At 46.6% G+C, this 24,664-nt stretch overlaps 1 protein-coding gene across 1 annotated transcript in view; it reads right to left on the minus strand.

Annotated features, from left to right (window-relative positions):
- Positions 1 to 24,664, minus strand: part of LOC111157049 (GLI family zinc finger 3) — a 277,575-nt gene that overhangs the window by 70,715 nt on the left and 182,196 nt on the right. The window contains exons 7-10 of the mRNA XM_022518260.1: positions 20,428 to 20,629; positions 10,389 to 10,602; positions 9,334 to 9,447; positions 7,374 to 7,514 (exon numbers count right to left, since the gene is read on the minus strand). Of these exons, the coding sequence (XP_022373968.1) occupies positions 7,374 to 7,514; positions 9,334 to 9,447; positions 10,389 to 10,602; positions 20,428 to 20,629 (671 nt within the window). The remainder of the gene's footprint in view (positions 1 to 7,373; positions 7,515 to 9,333; positions 9,448 to 10,388; positions 10,603 to 20,427; positions 20,630 to 24,664) is intronic.

A 24,664-nucleotide genomic window follows, 5' to 3' on the forward strand; every position in this document is an offset into this window, starting at 1 on the left:
AAATTTCTCCTTGTTACAATGGGGGCCGATCCCTCCAGGAACCTAGCAGGCAGAGTTCAGCAATGCTGTTAACTGTCCGATAACAACACAAAGGGTGGCACGCGAGACACAGAATTCTCTGCCTCAGTGGGTCCAGGGGGGTTTTGGGTGCTCACCAAGGAGAACTTTCAGAAGGACATCAAGACAAGAGAGCACCAGACAGCGTGAGGCTCTTAATCTCGACACTACGTAAGCGAGAATGAGGAGAGAGCCAAAGCGTAAAGAACAGAGCTGGAGAAACCCCCCCCCAGTCCTTCTCTCTTAGGGGTTCACAGACAAGGGCCCTATTAACATCTTTATGCAATTATTAATTTCATGGTGACAGGCCAACATTGCCTGAACACGAACCTAAACCAGGTTCTTCAAGGCAAAGTGCATTAATTTAGCAGCTGGCAAATGTCTTCGCACTTTTAGACAAAGAACCACTAACATTTTCTTGAGTATAATTTTTAACGAACTCCCCCAGCTGTTTGGGGAAGTAAATACTATTATTATCCTTATTTCAGAGAGAATGATGTGACATGTCTCGGGTAGAGAACAGCCGGCTCTGAACCCAGGTCTGTCCGCTTAGGAACGGACTGTGCTGTCGCAGGAGAACAGCGGCAAGCCCGAGTAGTCTCTGGGATCAGGTGCTATTGATTCTTCCAAAGTCACGATCACCATCATCACCATCATCATCATCATCCTCAAGCCTCCAAAGTCAACCCCCCTGCTTTGCTTTGACCTTAACTCTTCCCACCTGTTTCCCAGAGGCCTTTCCCAACACTCCTCACGCACTTCTCCCCTCTTCTAAACCTTCAGTATCTCAACCACACAGTTCTGGCTTCATTATGCCCGGCTCATATGTCATTCACTCTATGCTTTTATGTTTCCTTGTCTCCCCCTTCCCCTGAGAATGACCCATCCGGAGGGCCAGGGCTAAGCTGGCCTTGGCAGTGAGCCCACCACGAACCTGACGCAGTGGGCAGCACGCAGGCGGCTCCCGGCTGTCTCCAGGGAGGGGCTGAGTGAATGTCTGATCTGCTGCTGTCCACTCGTCATACTCCCGAGGCACAGGAAGACACACCGTGCTGGCAAGATCTACAGGCAAGTGTGTCCCCACGCGGTACGCAGCCCGACCCGAAGTGACTGTCATTCCTTCTTGTATAAAGTGGGCCTGCTGAGAACATTCCAGGAGATCTGACCCAAAGCAGCCTTCAGAATCAGTTCCGAGGAAGATCCTCTCCAAGTGGCAGAAAGAGTTACTAGGCTAACGATTCCAATGAACTATTCTGGGGAGATGCAATGCAACATTTCTGGGGTACCCCGTGGCAGAACAAGTTTAAGAAAGTAACGAACACATTATCCTGTCAAGTGACATCTCACTCGAAATACTGATTTCTTATTCTTCGTTCAAGGGGTAAGAACCCTAAGTAAAGGGGCAATTTTTATAATTCCATAATTACTCAAGTAATTAATACGCCCCTCCTTGAAGTATTAAATACGATTATTCTGGAGGGCACCTAATCTACAGGGTGCATTGTTAGGGGAAAGATGGCATGTGACTACGTGACTGCCTTCCCCCAAACCCCACCTGGGGGCAGCCATCCATAACGGACCTTGCATCCCCGCCCCTCCCCGTCCCTGGCTGCAAGGTGGGGGTGGCACAGGTGGTGGCGGGGAGGCTCAGCACAGCACCCCACCAGCCAGTACATGGGCACTTGAGAGGAAACCTGTTTGCCATCCCTATCCCGAGGACTATCTAATTCAAATCTTTCACTTGCTTTTGCTAAAACTGAGGTCCAGGGAGGTGAAATGGCCTGGCCAAGTCCCATCGATCAGACCTACACAGGGAAGAACGGCGTGCTGGACTCCGTCAAGAGCAGGTTCAGCAACAGTGAATATAAAATGAGCCTGAGAGCCCACAGGCAGAAACCACAGACCCATCAGTGCCACTCCCCTCCCCTCCCGGACTCAACCTTGCAAAAACAAATACATAAAACAAAGAGAGTTGAGGCGCTCTTCTCAACCCTCTGTCTGTTTCTCATTAGGCCTCCTGCATGCGATCTCCGTTTGGCCTTGGATGTTGGGGAGGGCATTTATTTTCACGGCTGTTTCACAGTATGATAAGTGAGAAAATAACGTTCTGGAGGGTCAGATGTTTCCAGGGAGGTCATCCCAAGGGTCAGGGCGGAGATGACGCTGCCACTCAGAATCCCACTGGCCCTGGGAGCCCACAGGGCCCTCCGCGCCCCCAACTCAGGCTCTCTCCTTTCCCTACAGAAAGCATTTCTGCAGGTGCAATTCAGTCCCTAACTTTAAAAAGAACGTGACCCTTGAGGCGCAATTGTCAAAAGACGGCTTTGAAGTTTGTGCTCCTTAGCCTGCATTTTACATGCAACATTTCCAAATAATTAGAGTAACGAAATTAACTAGCAACTCCACGTAGGGAAAAGAAGATCAAAATCTCCATTCATCCGTTTTACGTTTTATGTGCACACAAAACTAATTTCTGCCTCGTATCTGAGACCCCTATCACATCTTACGCTCAATTTTCTTTTAGGTAAGGATATACAATGCAACTTCAGCAAAGGGATCAAAATTAGATGGAAAACATTTAAAATGCAAATTTAGGATCATGGTATTAATATGAAAATAATGTCTCCAACTCATCTTAACGTCCCCGCGTTTTTGACGGATGCACGAATTCTTCCCAGATTCGATGTGCCTTCTTTACATCTCAATCTCCAGGGTATTACAAAGAAAGCCTTTCGTTTCCATGCTGCTTACGTCCAGAATTTGTTTTTGAACGGCAGCAAAGGTGATTATAACTGTATTCTTCTGATAAAGGCAACACCAGCGTGCTTTAGAGATCAAAATTTGCAGCCTATGAAAGCATTGAAAATCTAAGTAGGTGGTTAATCACGCTACAAAAAAGTGAATTTCTGACACCAGGCTTAAAAGATATGAATGGAGCACAGGGACTGAAATGCCAACCCAGTTGAGGTTGAGACTAATATAAACACAACTCAGGTTCTCTGCCCTTTTGGCCTCGCTAGCAGGAGACGCCACCCCCCACCTGCCTAGGGCTCTTCGCAGACTGTTAAAAAACATAATTGGACAATTTCCAGGCCTTAGGAAAAAATATTATATGTGCTACTTCTAAAACAGAAAGAGGGTTAAGTCACTGTAACAGAGGATCAAGGAGTACAGTGATCCAGAAAACAGGGGGATGCTAGGGATGGTGGGGATACGGGGTCCCAACAGTGACGTTTGCAAGCGCCACCAGCCACCAAGTGTTGGTGACCCACACCGAGGTGCACGGTCTTTACATCCATTCCTTCTCCTCTTCTGAAAAAGCCCCTCAGAAAACTCAATGGGACATATCACGGCATTCAGAAACAACACGTGCAGGTTACATGCAGGTTTCTTATAGGTTTCGGAGAACCTAGGATGGACTAACTTGGGCACCTGCTGTGCATTGTTTCAGAGGCGTCCGACCCTCCCAGAGCCGAAGCTGGGACTGAGTTCTGGGACAGAAGGAATGCAAGCGGGAAATGGGTCTCAGGAAGGTTTGGAAGCCTCTCTCTTGCACACATGAGGTCAGCCCAGAAGACAGAAGATGAGTTTTTTGTATGCCAAAAAAAAAAAAAAAAAAAAAAAGCCATAGACCAGAAACACATTGAGACCAATATTCTGCTACTTTCAGAAATAAACTGAAATGTAAGATTTGTGTTTTTTGTAACATACTGTGCACAACAGCAAAGACAGCAAAATGTTCCGTGCACGACAGCCAAAAAAAAAAAAAATAATAATAATAATAATAATTTGGAGCTGAAGGAGAAATGTGGACTTTCCACCTCATTGGGAGGTCTCAGACTACATACTTTCAGATGCCAAGGGAAGCGAAAGCGTTTGCATCTTGACAAATCAATAATCAGTTCAGTCTTAATCAAAAGTACTTTGAATTTATTTTCATATGGGATCCCCTTCTGACTCTCTTGTTCCATTCTATTTTAGCTGACACCAAGAAAGGGACCGAGTGTAACCAAAACCTGGTTAACAAAAGTATAGATCTATCTTCTTAGCTTCCGGGCCTAGAAGTAAATTTATGACAAATTTAATACTAGCTTGAGAGTAACTAAGCCCAATTATAATTATCTTGTTGGGAAGAGAAATTAATGAAACGTCCCCGTGATAAAGACCCCACAGCAAACCCAGAACAAACACGCACCTGGCAGAGGACAGGCGCTTAAAATAAAGGAGAAGAGAAGGGAAAGGCAATGTTTAGCCCATCTTTTGGGACAGCAATGGGACAAGGTAATCTTTTCAAGAGGACACGGAGCGCATTACGCTGGAAATGAGACTACCTGGCGGGCAGAGCCCGCCGAGTCCCTAATTCTCCTCTTCAACTGTGTGATTTGCTAATGTGAAACATATGTCCCCCGCTTTTGCACCAAGTTCAAATGACTCTGGAATTCCAACCGTGCGGCTCAGCGACTGAACCAGAACAAGGGGAGAACTTGTCAGGATTTAAGAGCTTTCAGCAAAGCCCTTCAATCGCAGCCAGCACCCTATTCCACGGAAGGATATCAATTATAGATAGTGACTTGCTTCAGCAGGCGGTCGGGCCTGTCAGACACTAGATAGACAACCATGAAGAATCATGAATCTTTCTATTAACTGTAAGAGGGGGGAAAAGAATGGGTCATGGCTATAAATAAGGCAGAGCTTCAGAATGGTTTAACACCTTGCCTCTTGGTCGCATGTAGCATGAAAATCCAACTGATTCACTAAATGTCCCCTCTCCGAGGACAACCACGGGAAGGGAAACAGTTAAGACTTCCCTCTGTCCTAAAAAAAAAAAAAAAAGTGGGGTTTGCCACTGGTACTTTTTTTCCCCGTGGATGGAAAATAATTAGGTGGATGTGGAGCTAGTCTTTCGATCGACAAAGAGTAAAGTGTTCGTGCTCTCCCAGGCCACTGCCGATGCCACCAGCTACGCCCACGAGGAGGAAGGGACTTAAATGTCACGCCAAGTAAAATCTACTTAAACGCACAAATTTGGAATCTCCACATTCCAGGTGACGAGCAAAAAGGTGGAAAATAAGTGATGCGAATGAGTGTTTTTATGGAGGTTGTTGCAAGGTATAACTTCAACCCACTTCATGTACATAATTTATCCCAGACTAAAATTAATATCATGAAGGTAATACCTTGGATTTTCTCCTAATCCTGACATGAATTCCCTCTAGCTGGTTTGGAATCAAAAATTTCCACCGTATGTGGATTCATTCCAATATTTTATGGTAAGACACACACCACGGTGGTCATTTAAGTCGACAGTTTAAGCAGATTTACCTCAAAACTGCTCAGATCTCTCTACTAAAACAGAGGCATCTCGCCACTGAGATTCAATACACCTTCTAGAGTCACTCTCTCTTAAAAGCTTTCGCGTTAAGTAGGCAGCAGGAAGGTTAAAAATGCTTCCTCAAACCTGGTCTCTAATGAGGAACACGATTCCTTTGAAATACAGACTCCGAATAAGCTCCCTCACCCGGGGAACTATAATTACAGCCCTCCCTGGAAACTACAATGACTTATCCTCAGAAAAGGCACCACAAGACGGTGTCACCTCTCAGGAGGACATTTTCAAAAGCAAGCAGCTCTGGTAACGTCTCGCTCACGACGGCAGTTCCCATGCAAACGATTCCCCTCACGAAGGTGGTTGTTCCCTCCTCCTATCACTAAGGGTACTCTCGGCACAGTTCACTCTTCAAGAATATCTGTCTACCGTAAAAGAAAAATTCCGAACTTTTTATTTCTGTCTTTGGTAGGACCGTGTCTGTGGTTTCCATTAAAAGTCAGCAAGAAGAAAGGGCCATTAAGTAAGGCTTGGCTTAAAAATAACTCTCGCATCAAATGAAAGAGAAAGAATCGAATTAGGTTCATGGAAAAATCTGGAAATATACCTTAATTAAAAACATTTGACTTTTCCAGGTTTCTTGCTGCGCTGAGAAATCTATAATCCTTCCCACACAATTACAAGGAGACATGATTAAAAAAGAAATGGGGGGGTGGCGGGGAGACCCTGCTGATGTCATGTTAACATCTTGCAACATTCTGTACCTAACGGATTGTGAATGCTGGCAAAACCATCTATTTAACACTTTGCCGTGACGGTGATGTGTGGACATATCCCAGAGGAGGAGCCAAGTTGTAGACAACACTGTGGTCGATGAAAGATGGGGGATGTATCCAGAACTGTAGAATTTTTGTGTTTCAGTGGAAAAGGGTTATCAAGAAATATGGATCCTCTAAAATTAGAAGTTACTAGAAAAGAAGAGTGCACGGGGCAAGTGTATGCAGTGTGCGTGTGTGGGGTGGGTGGCAGGGCATCCCAAGCAAGGCTGCTCTCTGAGATCTTCCATCACAGTAAAAGCAGAAGAACCGGCCACACGTAGCAGAACATCCGTAATGCCTCGATGAGACCCTGTGTTTGTTCACAGGAGTGCGTGAGCCTATGCCTGTCCCGTCTCGATGATCGAGAGCCCCTTCCATCTCAGTTACTCCCAGTCCCATTGGCTAGGGAGATTCCTCTGGCGTGAAAGAGAGTGCCAAATCAAATGGAGCATTGGCAAAAGAAATATGCCTCATAAGGTACGTGCACATGGGTGTGCGGAGCGCACTGCGTAATTGGAAATAAAACCCATGGGGGCAACACTTCTGGACCTGGTATAGTGAGACGAGGTGTGGATCTGGGCCTGACCATGCTGCAGACTGAGCACATTTTAAAACACACATCACTTTTTCCACGGAACTACTCGCCCCGCAAGTGTTGGCCTTCAGTCAAGACATTGTGATAATGGGTTCCCCAAGCATCTACCTACTAATTGCTGCATAAAATAGTGGGAGGTTTCTTGGACCTTGGGGGTTTGGAAGGAGCAGGCAGAACCGAGAAAAGGAATCCCCCACCTCTACACTTTTTTCTACCGTGGCTGGGTCTAGGAGAGGAGAATCAAACTTGGTTAAAAGGTTAATAATAATTCATGTCCAGCTTACTATTACTCAATAACCATCAAAGACGCTAACTCAAAATAGTGTTTTCTGGCTTACAGGATCAGAGTCATTACGCTCTCTATTGAAGACTTTATTGAATTTTACACTAAGCTTTAGCTGACTGAACAGGTCAAGCACCGTGGCTCAGTTTTCTTTATTCTCAGAAAGTCATAAAGCCCTCTCCGGTTTGCAACGCTGCTAGCTAAGAAACCTGACTCAGCGCAGGGTCAGGGCAGCTGACCCCGCAGGAAAGGTCACACAGTTGTAAAGCCCACTTCCCGCGTCCCCCCACTTACGTGTACCAGCTGCTCCTGGGTGTCAAACTCCCGCGTGCAGCCTTCCCAGTGGCAGTTGGTCTCATAGATGACTTCAGGCTCCTGTTTGCTTTCGTCTTTGTCCCCTTCCTCCTTCACCAGGGTTGTTCCTTCTGGCTGTTCCTGGGGGTGCGTTGGGGGTGGGGAAGCAGAGGGGGCGGGGGGGGGGGGGAGGAGAGAGGGAAAAAAAGATCAGACACAATGGAAGGGCAGATAAGAGAAAGGAAAAAAAAAGAAAGAAAAGAAAAGAAGGAAACCCTGATTGCACAGGTTTTCTTCCTGAGGCAATTTTTCAGGAAAAATAAAATAGAGCCCAGGTTTATCAGCTGCATTTTATGAACAGAAGTCAAACATATGGAATCATTTGTGTGCATGTTTTTCGATGCATGTTTTTCGAGGTTGTTAATGCGGGATTAAAAACAACAGTCCTGGGTCACCTGGGTGGCTCCGGAAGTTAAAGCATCGGCCTTCGGCTCAGGTCTTGATCCCAGGGTCCTGGGATCGAGCCCCCACATCGGGCTCTCTGCTCAGCCAGGAGCCTGCTTCCCCCTCTCTCTCACTGCCTGCCTCTCTGCCTACTTGTGATCTCTGTCTGTCAAATAAATAAGATCTCTAAAAACAAAATAAAACACAACAGTCCCAACTGTAATGATGATAAGAAGTTGAGGCCCAAACGTTGCCCCCGAATGCTAGAGGAGAAAAAAAAGAAATGGAAACGTCATCCCGTAAGGGAGGCAATTAAATTAGGTCATGCCGTCTTTACCCAAAAGACTGGCCTTTTTTCTCTTTCGGTTAGATTCTTTTTAGTGTGTTAGTTTGTTGATTCTCCTATTTTGGAATCAGGACAATGGTTTACTAGTAATTCTAATTCTGCTTTCCCTGCCACTGGAGCTGTGACAGACACTCTCTGGGTTTCAGAGGGATCCTGTCTTCCTGGTTCAAGCTCTGATCTCCGAGGATACGGGTTGTTGCCCTAGACCCACAGCATCTGAGCTTAGCAGCTGAGTCTCTTCTACTCTCCGAAGCAGCTTCACGGCAAAGAAAATGCAAACAATTTCCAGAATTTGGGATCTCATGTGGGGCAGCATGACAAAAACTGCCCATGAGCATTTACATGTAACCAGCAAGGTTGTTGGCTGGCAAAATTCAAGGAGAAGGACCGATTTCAGAACCTACGACATCCATTCACTCCATCCTCAAAGCTTTCCTCCCTCGAAAGGAAATGTGGGTGGAGGTCGTCTGAGTTTGGGGCTAGAGCAGCCCGGATGTAGAAAGGTCCAGATTCTGTGGACGTCCAGACTCCAGTCCAACCCCTACTTCCAGGGATTAATATTCACTGACCTCCTTCCTGTGTCAGGCTCGGGGACCTTAGGAGAAGGTATTCTAGGCATAATAAACACATTTTAAAATAGAAGCTCAGAGAGTCTAAATGCCTAAAAGCAGAGCCCAGATTGGACTTTCTAAACTTGTCCTGTGTCAAGGACCAGAATCTAATTGGCCTTAAATTGGGTAAGTTGAGCCTTATCCCTCCCTCTGTTCTCCAAGCCCTCCTGGCAAGTGGGTAAAGGCAAAATAGGAACAAAAAAGAACCTGGCCAGTGTAAGGAGCATCGTCAACCGCGCCCAGCTCGGGCTTATAGCCAGGAGCTGGTATTTTGGGGCAGGAGCTGGTATTTCAGGGCCGGAGACCAGGGCTCGGGACTGAAGCTTGGTCCCGTCAGTGATTGGTAACAAATTAATCCAACTGCTTATACCACAAGCTACAGTTTATCCGACCTGAGAATCTGAGTTAGAGAATCTGGTGGAGTCAGACTGCATCACTGGCCTCCTGTCAAGCACATGGGTCAAGGCCAAGGCCCAGCACACAGAGTATATGGATATACTCTGAGAGACCCTGGCCTGGACGGAGCCACAGGCTGGCGGCAGAGCCCCCCAGTGCTCACCTGCTGGCCCCGCGGCCCCGGGCTGGGGAGGTCTTCGTCGGGCTTGATCTTGGACCGCTTGTTGTGCATCAGGTCCCCCGTGCTACTCACCGCGGACTCGCTGGTCGGCTTGTTCTGCAGGTCACATTTGCGGGGACAGAGACAGTAATTAGGTTTCAATCAAGGAGTGGGACCAGAGCTAAAACATGCTGTAGACAAGCGAGCCGATGTGGCATTGGAACAAGGGCTTGGTAAGTCTCCAGTCCCACAAGAGCAGAGCCCAAGAAACATGTCTGAGGCCAGAAAACATATCTATGAGGGTTTCCCCTCGGGAGGAGAAACTCCCTGTGGCTTTCAGGAGCCCCTGGGGGACTCCTTTGGTGAAGCATCTGCTTTCAGCTCGGTTCATGATCCTGGAGTCCTGGGATCGAGCCCCACGTTGGGCTCCTTGCCCAGCGGGGAGCCTGCTTCTCCCTCTCCCTCTGCCTGCTGTTCCCCCTGCTTGTTCTTTCTCTCTCTCACTCTCTGTGTGTCAAATAAATACATAAAACCTTAAAAGTACATAAATTAATTCCCTGTGGCTTTTAAATCCTAGAAGACTGGAGCAGGGGGCTTGGGTTTTCATGAGCTCCAATCGTGCGCTTAGAAGAACAGAGTCGAGAGGTGGGCAGGAAACCAAAAGAAACAGCTGGCGACGTTCTTAGAGGATTCAGACTCTTTCAGTGGGATTATCGAGGAGGTAAGAGCAGAGGGCACGGCGTGGTTTGGTTCTTCCCGTGAAGTTATCACAGGATCTGAAGTGCCTGCAAGGAGTTGAGCGCGACCCCCTCATGCGGCGTATGGACCTGAGCAGGGTTACAGACCCTCATCCAGCAGCCCGCTGTCCCACAGGGGAAGAAACGACTCTGGGGCAGGAAGCCCGCACACACGTGCCGCACTCCTCAAAACCTGAAGCCTATGGCCCTGGGTTCGGAAGACCACGAGAACGCGGGGGCAGCCGCCTGTCCTGGGGTAGGCGGGGCCCTCCTCTGCAGTTGCCAGATGGACAGATCAGCTCCTCGGGCTGTGTCTCTCACCTGTGAGGACTCCGATGGGCCCGAGCTGACCTGGACGGGGTTCAGGACCGTGGGGATCCCAGGGATGGGCCTCTGCGTTGGAAACGTCGGGGCAGGGTGGATGAGAGGAGGGCTGTGTCCGAAGGCTGAGCCCAAGCTCTGCTGCCGGCTTAGGATCTGCTGGTGCATGTGGAGAGACACGGGAGCAGAAGGGTAGGTGAAGCTCAGGGCCGGGCTGTAGGAGGAGAAAAAGAGCAGACGGCGCTCATTCACACGGAACGCACACATCCCCGCAGCACGCCGCGTCTGCGTCTTTGCACCCGGAGCTGCCCTCCCAAATGACATCAGGTCTGCCTGTGCAGGCCAGAAGGCATAAACGGTTACTGATGGACATCGTGCACACTTCCAAGAGAGACACGCCTGCGGGAGCAGACACACGTGTGCCCGCGCCCAGACACACAGACCTGAAATGAGACTCGGCACGACGGGAACAAAAGGCTCAATAACAGCTATTTATTGCAATAACAAACTTTATATAAAAAAGAGAATGGGCGACTACATGCTTTATAGTACTTTTATTGGCTCTCAGCGCCGTATGTCCCTGTGCATGGAGCAATCCCTTTAATCTCGGCTCACGCTGCGTGCTTTCATATGTCTCCAGATCTTATTACAAGAGGAAGGAAAATCAATTGGTTAAATGTGTTTTGAACACCATGCTTGTCATATCACTCATTTGTTTGTAAAGATGGAAAGCTTGGTTCATCCAGAATGCCACCTAAAGAATTTCCATCAGTGCCGTCTGGTTACGGAAGCTGATGGATTAACCTCTCCTGGCTCCAATCGGTGATCAATGGGCTCCGGTGGAGGAATATTCCAATGGGAGAGCTCGGCTCCCTCTCCCAGCTAAATGGCATTAAATGTCTACGCAAGCCCATTATACATGCTAATGCCCGTCACTGCTCCATTATGCCTCAGCCCCGTCCAGCCTACAGCGAGTTGCGAGGAAGCCGCGCTATTACCTACAGATTTCTCGATGGGTACACGGTGCCAAATGGTTCTTTGTGCCGGCACGGTTTAGGAATCAAATCCTCTTAAAAGAATGAAGTGTTCTCGAGAAAATCTGCCCATGGCTTAAAAATGCCTGAAAAATTATAATTGCATTCACAAACGTTTCCTTCTTAAAAATAATCAGTGGGAAAAAAAATAAAAAATATGCATTTCCTCCGTCCTGCTGTGTAATACCCAGAAAGAATCGGAGTTTCTCGTAATGTCAAAGGTAGAATTCATGCAAATTTCCAATCTGGTGGGTTAATTACTGCTGTTGGTAAGCGCATTAACTGAGAATATAATAATTACAATACCAAAATTCAAACCATTTCAACAACTTTAAGTAATAATTCCGAAGATATACTCTGTTCATTAACGTGACTCCACATTTTGCCTATTTGACGACAATCCATGAAAGGCTGCTTCAATGGGATTACATTACTATTATTCCTACAGAGAACCTTGCATTACAATAGCTCGCCCATTTAACACTGAATATCATTAAGATTACCCTCAGAGAATTTCCCCCAGCTTGGAGAAACTCTCCTTTCATTCCGCATTGTCACTCCATAATAAAGGCAAGCAGGAGTGTGCTGAAAACAGTCATTGTTCATGGCAAGTTAGGGAGAAATCAGTAATAATATTCCGGTTCTGCAGTGCGATAGTTTCTGCCCCTGTTTCCGAAAGCAACCGTGAATGATTACGGCAAGACTCCGCTAAGGTAGCTGCGCGGATGACTGATAGGGCATTAATCAAAAGATGCATATCTGCCCCAGAATTTGTTCACAAGCTTTCTTCTAATAGCTGATTTCATGTTCACTGAGCTCTATGCCAGTTTGTCCAATTTATTTTTCAGTGTACAAGCCATTCATCAAAAAAAAAAAAAAAAAAAAAAAAAACCCACAATGATTTAACACCCCACCCCTTTCCTTTTGGTGAATGGATATGACTAAGTACAACTACCTTATTCTACTCATTAAAACAGGCAAAAGCCCAAAGACCCCACTGCACATATATGTGCAATGGGACAGTCTGCGGGAGCCTCCAGACACATTCGCGGAGTTTCCTGAGCCCACACGATGGGGCAGGCGTGGAAGGGGGCCCTTCTAATGCCGGAGGGCGCAACGTTTGGGGGCTCAAAAAGTCAGGACCTGATTAAGGCTCGGGGCCACTAGAGAAAACATTTCAGAAGGCAGAACATGCCCTCAGTTGTGTCTAGGAGCGATTTATAGATGTTCCTGGGCAGGCAGGATGGGTCCATTTTTACTTCTCAAAAGGTGTCAGAAGGAAGGAGAGCCATGCTGGGTTTCCTGCTGCAGACCCTGCTTCAGGTACACTCGGGCTGACCTCAGCAGACATCGGGAAAGGCAGGGACAGTTTTCGACACATTTTGGGAACATCCCATCCCCCTCTTGTGGCTGCTTTCTTGCAGGTAAAAAGCAGGTGCCAGGAATAAACCTTCTCCTAAATCCATGTCCAGTCTTAGCTTCCAGGGGACATGATGAGCACCGGTGGAGCCTCCCAGAGTGTAGGCAGCTGGCCACAGGAAGGCTCTCTCCGCCACGTGGGAAGGGCAAGTGGTGGCAGGCTCCTGCGGTGACAGGCGGGGTCCCCACCCGCAGAGCCCAAGCCGTGGGAAGCTGCCTGCTCCTCCCGGTCACAGAGCCTCTTTAGGAGTCGATGACACACGTCGCTCTCGGCTCTGTCGCAGCATCAGCAAGGACGTTCTCAGGAGAGCGTGGAGCAGGACAGAGGGTTTGGAAGGAAGAAGCCAAGGATGGGCAACGTCCCAGCACCGCGTGGAGATGTCAGTGACGACAGAAAGAAGGACTGGGGCATTCCCACAGGTGCGGAGTCGGGGATCAGCCACCACCCCTGCTCTCTGACAGTAAGTGGCCTTAGGAAGCTCCACCTCAGGGTCCCGCGCTGCGGGGGTGGGGGGGTGTTAGTTGGGGGGAAGCAGGAGAGTCCCCCCGGCCACAGGTACTGCCCGCATCCTTCCCGAGCTGAGCATGGTCACATCCTTTCTATCAGCTGGGTCTTGGCTAAGTGTCACCTCCTGGGACGGCGAGGCCTTCTGAGACCCTGCCCCATCCAAATGAGACCCCCTGCATGGCAGGTCCGATCACGTTCTCCTGTTGGATCCTTCTGTTCCCCAGCCAAACCCGCGCTCTCTGAGGTCACAGTCTGTCTCCCTCTAGACCCTGAGGTCCCAACGGTGTGAACCCGCTGATGCCTGGAACACTGCCCAGTGCACAGGAGGTCCTCGATATGGAGTTCTGAGCGACCGAGTCTCTTTTCAGCGTACTACAGTGTCCATTTACTGCTGCAACTGAGCGGCTGAAAAGGACACATGCTTCCTCTTTTGCTGGCTCGTGAAACCAGTATTGCATTTTTGTGGAGTCTCCCACAGCTTCTAGAGGCCGACCCGTCCTCTGCTGGTGGTTCCATATCGGATGACCTTCTTCCCTGGCTCTGACTCTGGTCCCCCACCTTCCTCTTATAAGGATGTTTTTAATTACATCAGGGCCACCCAAATAATCCCAGATAATCTCATCTCAAACTCCTTCATATAATCCCAGCTACAAAATTCCTTCTACCTTTTAAGGTAACAGGCCCTTCGTTTCTGGGGTTAAGACGTGAATGTCCTTGGGGCTGATCACACACAGAAGAGTCAATTCAAAGAAAAACATGTCTTCCTCTGAAAACTACAATTTGACAATGTGTCTGTAAAACAGTCTAAACAAAGCCAGATTCATGTCTTTCTAGACAACTTTAGCGGCTGAACAGTCTTTGCCGATTACAGAGGTCAGAATTAAAAAGAAAAAATAAATCCTAACCTTTAGAAATGCTGAAAAGAATGATTCCATAATTTCCTAGAAATTATTGATATTGTTGAGGATTTTTATAAATCTCCTGTGTCCTCTAAAGGAGGACATGGTCTAATTTAAAACTCGGTCTACCTGAGCTTTATTACCTCAAACTTTTTAATATTTCTGCTCACCCTATTCTTTCCTGTGGATCCCAAGAAGAAAGCTTAATTTTATCATCTGATTTCTGCATTCTCTTCACTCAATATTTAACATAGTAAATATAATTTTTTTAAAAAACCATTTTTTTTAAGTTTTCACTTCTTTTCCAAATGATTACAGGAAAGATGGGGTAACTTAAAACACATAAACATTTATGAACATGTGACTTAATATGATTTATCTATATGTAGTCGATGAGACGAGGAGAAACCGTGTCAGGTGGCCCCCACCTTCCCAAGCGAGGCATTAACTAGGCCACAGTTCTCCCCAGGCAACAGGCTGAAAGGAAGTCTTACAACGGTGAGGAAAAAGAAGAGCTCAAGTCACCACATTGGAGGTTTCTCGCAGGGAAATCACCATGGGACGTGCCCTCTAAGTGTCCCACCCCAGACACAGTTTGCAGCGGTCTTCAGAGAACCTTCTCGAAATTAGTGATCCTTGCAAAACACTCCAAGAAGCACTCTTCTAGGACAACAGTTATCAAGCCAGAAGAAATTAATTTCAATATTAATTTGGCCTTTACTTTTCTCAAGAGCAGAAAAGGAGAAAGGTGTGGGTTTTAGGTCCTTGACTCTAGCGTGGAGAACATCCTCGCCCACCCAATATAATTTCTACCCATTAGAACAGATTCACAGTTCTAGATTTTTTGCTTTATAAAATACCTTAAAGGAGCATTCCTCTGTGTTTTTGGTGACTCGGGGATAGAGTTCTGAGCACATTGACATAAAATTACTCACAGTCAGTTCCCCCTTTATGTTCGGCTCTGACCTAACAGTGATCAATAAAGTATTGTCTGAGTGGGAACAAGTTCATCTATTTTCCAAAGATTTAAATGAAAACTCCCTGGATGCCTGGGCGGCTCAGTGGGTTAAGCCTCTGCCTTCGGCTCAGGTCATGATCCCAGGGTCCAGGGATCGAGCCCCACATTGGGCTCTCTGCTCAGCGGGGAGCCTGCTTTCCTTCCTCTCTCTCTGCCTGCCTCTCTGCCTACTTGTGATCTCTGTCTGTCATATAAATAAATAAAATCTTAAAAAAAATAAAATGAAAACTCCCAAAGTCTGAAACTTTGAAAAAGTTTTGATATATTTATCCTCTATCAAAAATCAGAGGTATAGTTTTGTCGATACTCTTTTTGCAAAGTATGACCAAGTTTTGCAAATGGGGTCTTGTCTCTTCAAGGGCAGTAAACAGCATAGTCACACCTCACCTATCAGGAAGTCTCCTATCTGGGAATCTCAGCAACTACCCCCAATCCAGGTAACATTTGGAGTGCAATTAGAAAGAAAATGTTAAGCGAAATAAACATCATAAAATGCACACACAAAATCATGCATCAATTCAGTAAGTTTTAACCAAGTACTTTTTATGTGTCCCATTTATAGTCCCAGAGCATAAAATATTCTTTGCAACTAGACAGTTAGATATTATTATAATCAAGACACGGAACTTTGATGTTCATAATCATTTTTCACTTTCACCACATTGTGTTCTCACACCAAGGAAGTAACGTGGGCCAACGTTTGTACAGAAACCTTGTGATCAATCCATGTGTTTGTATTTAATTTCTAGAATGACCTGTAAGTGGGGACACTGAAAGTCCATACTGCAGAAAATCACTCCCTGAACATTCACCACCCGCTGCTGGTGTGAAGAGTGACAGACACACGGTGCCTCCGCCTTCTTAGGAAATGTCCTGTTTTAAATATAAGGTCAAAGCTAACTACCTACAAACACGTGTTTTTCAATTGCTCAAGGTGCTGTATTTTGCTCAGATGTGAATTTTGGAAACATCCTTTAAAAGGAATGTGTGTTGGGGCCCTTGGGTGGCTCAGTCATTAAGTGTCTGCCTTTGGCTCCGGTCATGATCCCAGCGCCCTGGGATCGAGCCCATGTTGGGCTCCCTGCTCAGTGAGGAGCCTGCTTCCCCCTCTCCCTTTGCCTGCCTCTCTGCCTATGTGGGATCTCTCTTTGAAGCAGCCCACTGGGCCTCCCTGAGCATCAGTCCCTTGGACCTGAAAACAATTCAGCCTTGCTGGGAGCTTAGAAGGCTTCCTGCTGAGGGCTGTGCCTAACCGGGCCCCTGCCTGCCTTTCCTGTTTACTGCCCTGTGGCCCCTGGATTCCTGACACTCCCTCAACACCCAAGCTCTTCCATGGTTTCATCTGGTCCACTCATTCATTCATACCTGATTGGAGCCTTTTCCCCTTCAGGAGTTCAGTGAGGGTAGGGGTCCTGCCTCTCATCCATACCGGTAGCCCCCACGCCCAGCGCGGTGACTAACACAGAGTTGAACACGCAGCTGAATATGGGAGGGGATGGATGAGTAACTGATTAAATGAAATGCTCTCTAAAACCAATGACCACATATGATAGGCGATAAAAACTACCTTTCTCAGTATTAATCCCTTTGGCTGCTGCTGGGGGAAAAGACGTTTGTCACCGCTTTCAGAAGATGTCATCAGGGTTTCGGGACGCTGGTCATCGGGCACTGTGTTCACCTACACTCTGTTCTTTGCCGTGTCCCACCCAGCCTATAAAGGGTATCAACAGACCCAGAGTCAAGCTGCTCTGGAGACCGAGCTGGTTCCTCTCCTGCCTTGGGAAGTGGCAACAGACATCTACTTCCTCCAGGGCCCTGGGGCTGGGGCCATGGCCACTACAGGACACAGAACACAGGACACAGCCCGCTGTCCCAACACCAGTCATAGTCTGTTGTGGTGCTGGCTGCAGACGCTTGTCCCACTGTGGCACCCAACTCCCACTTTCATTAAGATGCCTGTCCTGGCTACACCAGACCAGAGACCACTGAGGACACAAGCTCATCTTCGTTTTAGCCATAAACTCAAAGCAAGAACACTGTAACTGGTGGGTTGGAAACAAGTGGGTTACTCATTTCTTCATTCCGTTTACCTTTGGCAGGAGACTACAGGAAGAGGAAGGTCACCCCAAGCCCTCTTTGTGACAGTGGTGTAATTTCTAGGGGAAGGTATTAGCAGAGGCAAAGGTATTTCTACTATATTGCCATTATATTTACAAAACCTATGTGGAGTGGAGGTTACAGGTTGTTATTTGATAAACGTGAGTCATCTAGGCTTAGATGGGAGTCTTCAGGGGGATGGACAAGTTAAAACTGCTTGAGACAGCCGAATTGTTCACAACAACCTTTCCAAGTGCATGGGGTTTTCAGAATGGTCATTTCAGTTATGATATAAAAGGGTAGGATTTGTGATGTAGACGTGGACCACATGGTTGAAAAGTGATACATAAATGAGTGCGGTAAGGGGCTTTTGTGAATAAATATTTGCTTTCTACAGTATTTTTAGAGCAGTCTGAATTATTAGCTAAATACATAAACGTAAGAACCATACCCAAGGATAGACATTTGCTTTTTAGCTCCTCATTTTGTATCCATCTCTCCATCTCTCTATAGCTCTCAACCCATGGACATGTAATCTACTCTTCATACAATCTGAAAATCAGAATTATTCATCTGACACGTAGAAAGTTCCTTTAATAAAACGGCTGATGAGAATTCTGATTACTCATTTAAGAGCTCTTTCAGGGTCGCCGGGGTGGCTCAGTCAGTTAAGCGTCTGACTCTGGATTTGGGCAGGAGAGGAATCAGCTCAGGGTCGTGAGATCAAGCCCCACATTGGGCTCTGCACGGAGTGCAAGGTCTCTCTCTTTCCCTCTCTCTCTGCCCCTGCCCCCCTAAAAAAAGCGCTCCTTCATTTCTTCACTCAAGAAACAACCTTTGAGTGGTGTCAAGGTGAGAAGGCACAGGTGTTTTGGGGGGGTGGCGGTATGCGGCCATGAACAAGGCCCGCGGCCCTCTGGTAGTCGCACTCTAGCAGAGGGGAAACAAACAGCAGACTCTTAGATGAGACAGTCAACGCAGACATTTCAAACAGAGGCAAATGCGATTACCAGCCTCTTGGAGGGTAACATCTGAACTAGAATGCCGTGCGAAGGAGATCACCACTACGGCATTTTTTCGGAAGACGGAATGCTTGACTTCAAACGGAACACCATTTTGGCAACTCAACCAACAGCGTTACACTGCACGCCTCTACCAGCTGTAAGTCAGGCCCCAGAAAATGGCACCAAAGTCAAACACATCTGGGGTCCATTGCAAAGCAGGGCACTGGAAGATTGGCAAGCGACCTTCTCCAACTTCCTCTTGCAAAGACCGACCATGTGGCTGAGTAAAACAAGGGCAACAGAACGTTCTTCCAAATCTCTGTGACACAAAAACAAGGAGTGTGCCTCTTGCCCCAACCCTCTGGCTGGTCCACAGCCCGGACTGCACGCACCCTCACTCCTGTCCACACTCACTCCTGTCCACACTCACTCCTGTGCCTTTCCCTCCCGAGAAAGTTAGCTACCCTTTGTGCCTTTGCTCACACTTCCACCCTTTCCCTGCCTCCCACTGGTCCTACCACTTTGACTGATGATTCCTTAAGTCGGTTTTTAGTTCACAAATCTGAACTAAGAACAGGGCAAGCAAAGCACTACAGGACAGGCAAATGTTGCCGATGATAATTATTCTAGTCATCGTGTTATACACCAAGCAGATGTCATTCTGGGCTATCTGCATTACTTATGTGCATTCAAAGTTACCTCCAGTCCTAACACACACCAGGTGAATATTGGAGAGTGAGAGGTCAGGCTGCCAGAGAGAAGAGAGAATGGAAAGGACCCAAAGGAAGAACAGGAGTGCACAGTGGCTGGGCCCACGACTAGTGTTGGAGGCAAACCTCTTCTTCCAGCTCTAATGAGAATGGCAGGGTCTGTGGGAGTTCCTTGGAGGCAGGGGAAAATGATCAACCCCAGTCAGGATCCAGTACTAGGTCACCTGGGCGGAGGTGAGCAGATCAAGAAGGCCAGAGAAGATGAAACACACCAGTAACAAAACCCTCACCTACTCAAAGCAAGGCTGATTCCTTTTAAGGCAAGGAATCACCCACGGTTTGCAAAACTCCAGTTCAAAAAGATCGCTAGGAACTGAACTCCTAATTTATGGGAGGAAAAACTTAGGGGAAGGGATAACCAAAGTCGACAAGCAGGGTTCCCTAATTAATGAACTAGGACATGATCTAATTCGATGCTTGAAACAACCATTTGGTAACTAGCACAGCACGAAACAGTAAGTGATTAGCTGATAAAAGCAGCCTAAACACACCTAAAATTCCTCACTTGGCTTACTTTTGTTCCCCACTTATTGACATCAGCCCACGTTTGATCATTAGCAGCAAAAAATATTTTATGGTAAGCGTGTTCACAGAAGCCTGCGTTTGTACCTTCCCATGCAAGAGCAGACAGAAAGCATTTCACCAAAGGAAGTGTCAAAATGTTCTCGTCCCCCCGCGAGGGAGGATGACAAAACAGAGGGCTTTCAAATTAAGCTAAAAATGCTTAATAGGAAAACAAGAAAATCTTGGTTTGCCGCATTTCCTCTGACAGACGTGCCTTCCTATGTCATCCTGTTTCTTTTCTCTTAGATTCGAAATCCTGCTGACGCCTTTTCTTTCTTCCTCAAACGCACCCCTTTCCCCCGTCGTTAACAAATGTGAATTACACCACATCTGACTGTCTGTCTTCTGCTCTGTCCCTCTTCCCATGCGCCGCACGACCAGGTATGAATGGGTTTTCTCTCCACAGAACTATAATGAGTAAGAGGGGTTTGGATGAAGGCTCGCCAGCCTCACTGCACAGTGGCCTCCATCATAAGGAAATAGCTACGAATGTGCATACGGGCTACTAATTCAAGTCTGGGGGGAAAAAAAAAAAAAAAAAAAACCTTTGGTCCAGTCCTTGGCTCTGGAATTCACGGCAGAGGCATCTGACTGGCGTCCTGGGTCAGGCCCGGGGTCGTGCTATCATTGTCACCCTCAGAGGGCATCAGTCCCGCAAAGGCGGGCCCCTCGGGCGCTGCCCCTTTAATAAAAAGAACCACATCGCGGATTCTGGAAAATACAAACCTGATGGCGCTCGCGGACAAGTGACCATAGGAGCCGCTTGCCGACGAGCTGCTGCGGGAATTATTGAGAATCGTGACCAAGGAGTTGGGAGACGTCCTTATCATAGTCTGAAGGTCAAAGCTGTGATCGGAGAGTGGTGATATGGACAGGGTACGTTTCCGGCTCGGCCTGGCTGACAGCCTGGGGCTGGGGAATCTCGTGCCTGTTGCAGAAACAGAACAGAACCCAGTTACCTGCGGTTGGAACTCCACACCTGTGAGTCACTGCTCCGGGCCTGGCTGGAAGAAGGGACGGCTAAGAAGCCAGCAACCTGCGGTGACAAGCGCCTCTCTGCCCACTTGTGGTCTCCTGGCTACAACTGAGGAAATTAGGGAGAAATATTTATCTTCCAGGGCTTACCTCAGGGGAGCTCTGTTTATTAATGTGCAGGCAAAATGATAAATTGCTAAACAAAAGGGAAAGACTTTTATGTGTTATCCCTCTCATTTCTAGTGATTTATGAATCTGACGGCTGCTTAGATATTCCCATCATTAATTCACCACAAGCGACAAAGACAGTGGTCCCCACAGTTTACACAACATCCCCCCCATCCCAACACACACCATTTTAGGGCAATGAGCCAAAGGAGGAAATGAATTAAAGCACCCGGAGATGAGAAATTCAGCTTAGTGATGCTCTCATCTCCCCATGATTTTGGTAGCTATCTGATCCACGTATACATAAAGCTTTACTAAAACACTGATAAATGCATTATCTGAAATTGACGGTTCTCAATCGGGGGCAATTATGCCTCCAGGGAACATGGGACAACATCTGGAGATCATTCAGTTATCACAGTTCAGGGGGTGAAACTCCCATCGAGTATGTAGAGGCCAGGCGTGCTGCTGAACGCCCAGCAATGTCTAGGACAGCCCCCCATGATGAAGAATTCTCTCCCCCCAGGAGAGCAGAGACTGAGGAACTCTGCCTAAGTTCTCTACGCTCTAGAAGAATAAGTTCCAATAAGCAATTCCAATCTCAGGATGTGGTTCGTTTGGAGGTGTTCCAAGGTCAGGGGCGGGGGAGGACCATGTAAGCATTATCATGAGATTTGATGAATCTATTTTAATTCTCTGGACCTTGCTTCTCCAGTCATAATTATAGGGAATAAAGCATTTATTATTAGAAATCTCAGTCTTTATTAAGATTCCTCCACAGAAGTTCTAATCGGGAGGTTAGTAACTTACACTTCAACGCATGCCAACTTGGTACAATGTTTTTTACCTAAAGAGTTGAAAGTGAAATGCCTCTTTGCCTTCAGTTTGGTAGATCCTAGAGATGTGAATTTCAGGGACCAACTATGCATACGGCCCAGAGGCCCACACTCCTGCCTCTTTTAAGGTCACATGTCCATCATCAAGTCATCAAACTACAGCTGAATGAAAGAATGAGAACATAATCCTACTCCATAAGGAGCAAATGAAACATAATTCGTTTTGAATAATAATGGAGGGTTTTTATTTGATAGTACGGGTCTACTTGCCTAAGGGGGCACTACAGTTTTGTGGTACACGGAGCGCCGAAGTAGAAGGTAAGCCTTCTTTATAGGAAACAGACTAGGCACTTGGTCTCTGGCAACTTCCATGGGAATACTTTCTTCATCATAGACCTTGACACAAGATAACAATCCAACATGCTTCAAGATCATGAAATGAAATCGATGGGCATGAGAGAGTCTACAGGTAGTATCACAGAATAAATAGATATACTTTATCTAAAATAATCGCAAACTGGAGCTTAGGAAATAAATCTCAAAAATGGAGCTTTGGAAATTAGTACCATGTATAAAACTGGAAAACCGATTTGAAAGATGAATACGGTGCCTCCTCAAATTTTTCTTTCAGACACATTCAAAATTGAGTTTCTTCATTTAGAGTAATTTCATTATGAGCCTGATTTAGGCCATGCTAGTACCAATATAGCTATCCCAGCTAGATACACATCTTTTAGTGTTTAAACCAGCATCTTACTTTTATTATACATCAGCCTCACACAGAAATGTTCCACATTTACTCACTATGAGAGGCTAATTTCATCATAGTTTTTTTTCTTTTTCTTTTTTTAAGATTTTATTTATTTATTTGAGAGCGAGAGAGCACAGGCCGGCAGAGGAGCAGAGGGAGAGGGAGAAGCAGGCTCCCCACCAAGCAGGGAGCCCAATGCGGGCTCGATCCCCGGAACCTGGGATCATGACCTGAGCTGAAGGCAGACGCTTAACCCACTAAGCCACTCAGGTGCCCTTTTAATGAAGAAATTCATTCCACTTCCAAATGACTCCAAGGACTCCAGACTTCCTATCTACTTCCATATAACCCTCAGCGATAACCCTTCTCGATGGGTCTCAGGGATCCGTGGCAGAGTTAAGAAAAACAGGACACACTAGGCAGAGAGATGATCCCTGGAACACCTCTAATTTCTTAAATTATTAATAGATAAGGTGGCCATCTGATGTTAAGAAGCAATAAAGGTCTTAGGGCCCTCTTACATCGTCCAAAGCCAGAGCCCAGAGGCCTCCCTTCATCCCTTCCAAGGAAGCCTTCCTGTTGCCCACGGCCTGGTTGGTCCGGATCCTCTCTGCTTTTCCCTCCAGGATGGGCTCTTACATCAGTCAGTTTCCACTGATACAAATAATGAGGTTTTCGGGAGCCCTCAATTCTAGAATGTTCCTCATTGGAATTACTTGCTTTCCTTTTAGGGTAATTAATCCCGAAAGACAGAATTAGATCCATAAAGCAGACTTACTTATTCTAACATGCAACATTTAAAGACGCTGCCCTTAGGTGGCAGAAACCCATATATACCCATTGTTGGAACATTAAAAGGCAAGTGCTCATCCAACACTAGTTTCTGCCAACCGAGGACTCTGGAAGATCCGTTAACAATGGATGAGAGTGACCAGCTAGCTTCCAGGTGGGCTTTGCCCCGCAGGGCCACACCCAAGGTAGTAGTGATCGATAAGAGTTTCTGCTTCTCTGTTGGAAAAGGCACCTATGATTTAAATTCTTTGCACACTCCTTATGTTATGTTTAACTAAATGCTATTTCATTTTTTTTTTTTTTAGAAGGAAGGTAGTATTTTAAGCACTTCCCAACCCTTTAATATGCTCTTCCTAACCCCCTAATAACCAAGGAAACAGAGAAAGTCAGCGTTTTGGAATGGTGATTTGGGATCCCCTGTTGAGGGGAACAGCTAAAACACAAGGAGAACATTTGGAAGACCGCTGCAAAGAAGTCACCCAGCTCCTCACTGATCCTACGGTTTCCTTCTGACACATAAGACCAGCATTCTTATTGTTCCAGCACAGATATCTCCAATCTGGCTTTCTGTTAATTGTTTTGTTTCTCTGTTCTAATAAGAAAATTCTGACAAAGAGAAAGGAGGTTTCTTTTTATGTGATGAATGATAGGACATCTAAATTCCTACTTAATGACAATCAATTTACCATATACTCGGGCAAATTAAAATTCCTTAATTAGTTTTTACAAAGTAAAAGGGTAGCTTCATCCTTTATTTAGATAAAAACCTCCTTTGCCTGACTGAACACATTCCCATCAAATGTAGAAGGTAATGCGGGCCGACCTTCCAAGGATGCTCCCTTATTTTCATTCTTTATTTGCAGAGTTTTAAATAACGAATTTGCATAATAAACCTGAACTTCGTTTCCAGCAATCCCTAATTGAAATGTGGTTCTGATGACTCTGAATTCGAAGCTCTTGACTCTAAAAAGCCAAACAACAAAACCCCCGCAGAAGATGGAACACGTTTCTCTTGCTTTGTGGTAATGAACTTCCCGCTGGAAACCGTCGCCAGCTGGGACCCCGTGTAACTCAGCGAGTTCCTTCACGGCCGTAAGAAGACGGAGGCTGTAGCTCTCACTCTAAACCAGTCCCCCTCTCTCCACTCCCAACCTGAAGGCTGTGCCCAGGACACACCTTTGTCCCAGAAGAATCCAAACAGATTGTAGATGAAAAAGTACGGCCACCAGGAGAAACAAACAAACATCCCCCAGCATACGCCTTTCTCAAAGCCACAGGCCCTTTGTCATAGTCAAAGGGAAGAGGCTTTCACTGAGGGATCCCTCAGACAACGCTTTGCATTCGCTTCCTGGCACCTGGCAAATGGAACTGAAAGAATGTGAATAAATAAGAACTCTTGGATGTTCTGAACCGTGAATCTCGTAGGCTCATTTGTCTATGT

Source organism: Enhydra lutris, unplaced genomic scaffold, assembly GCF_002288905.1.
Source record: "Enhydra lutris kenyoni isolate GAN:26980312 unplaced genomic scaffold, ASM228890v2 scaffoldscaffold51, whole genome shotgun sequence".
In the NCBI taxonomy this organism is placed as follows: domain Eukaryota; kingdom Metazoa; phylum Chordata; class Mammalia; order Carnivora; family Mustelidae; genus Enhydra; species Enhydra lutris.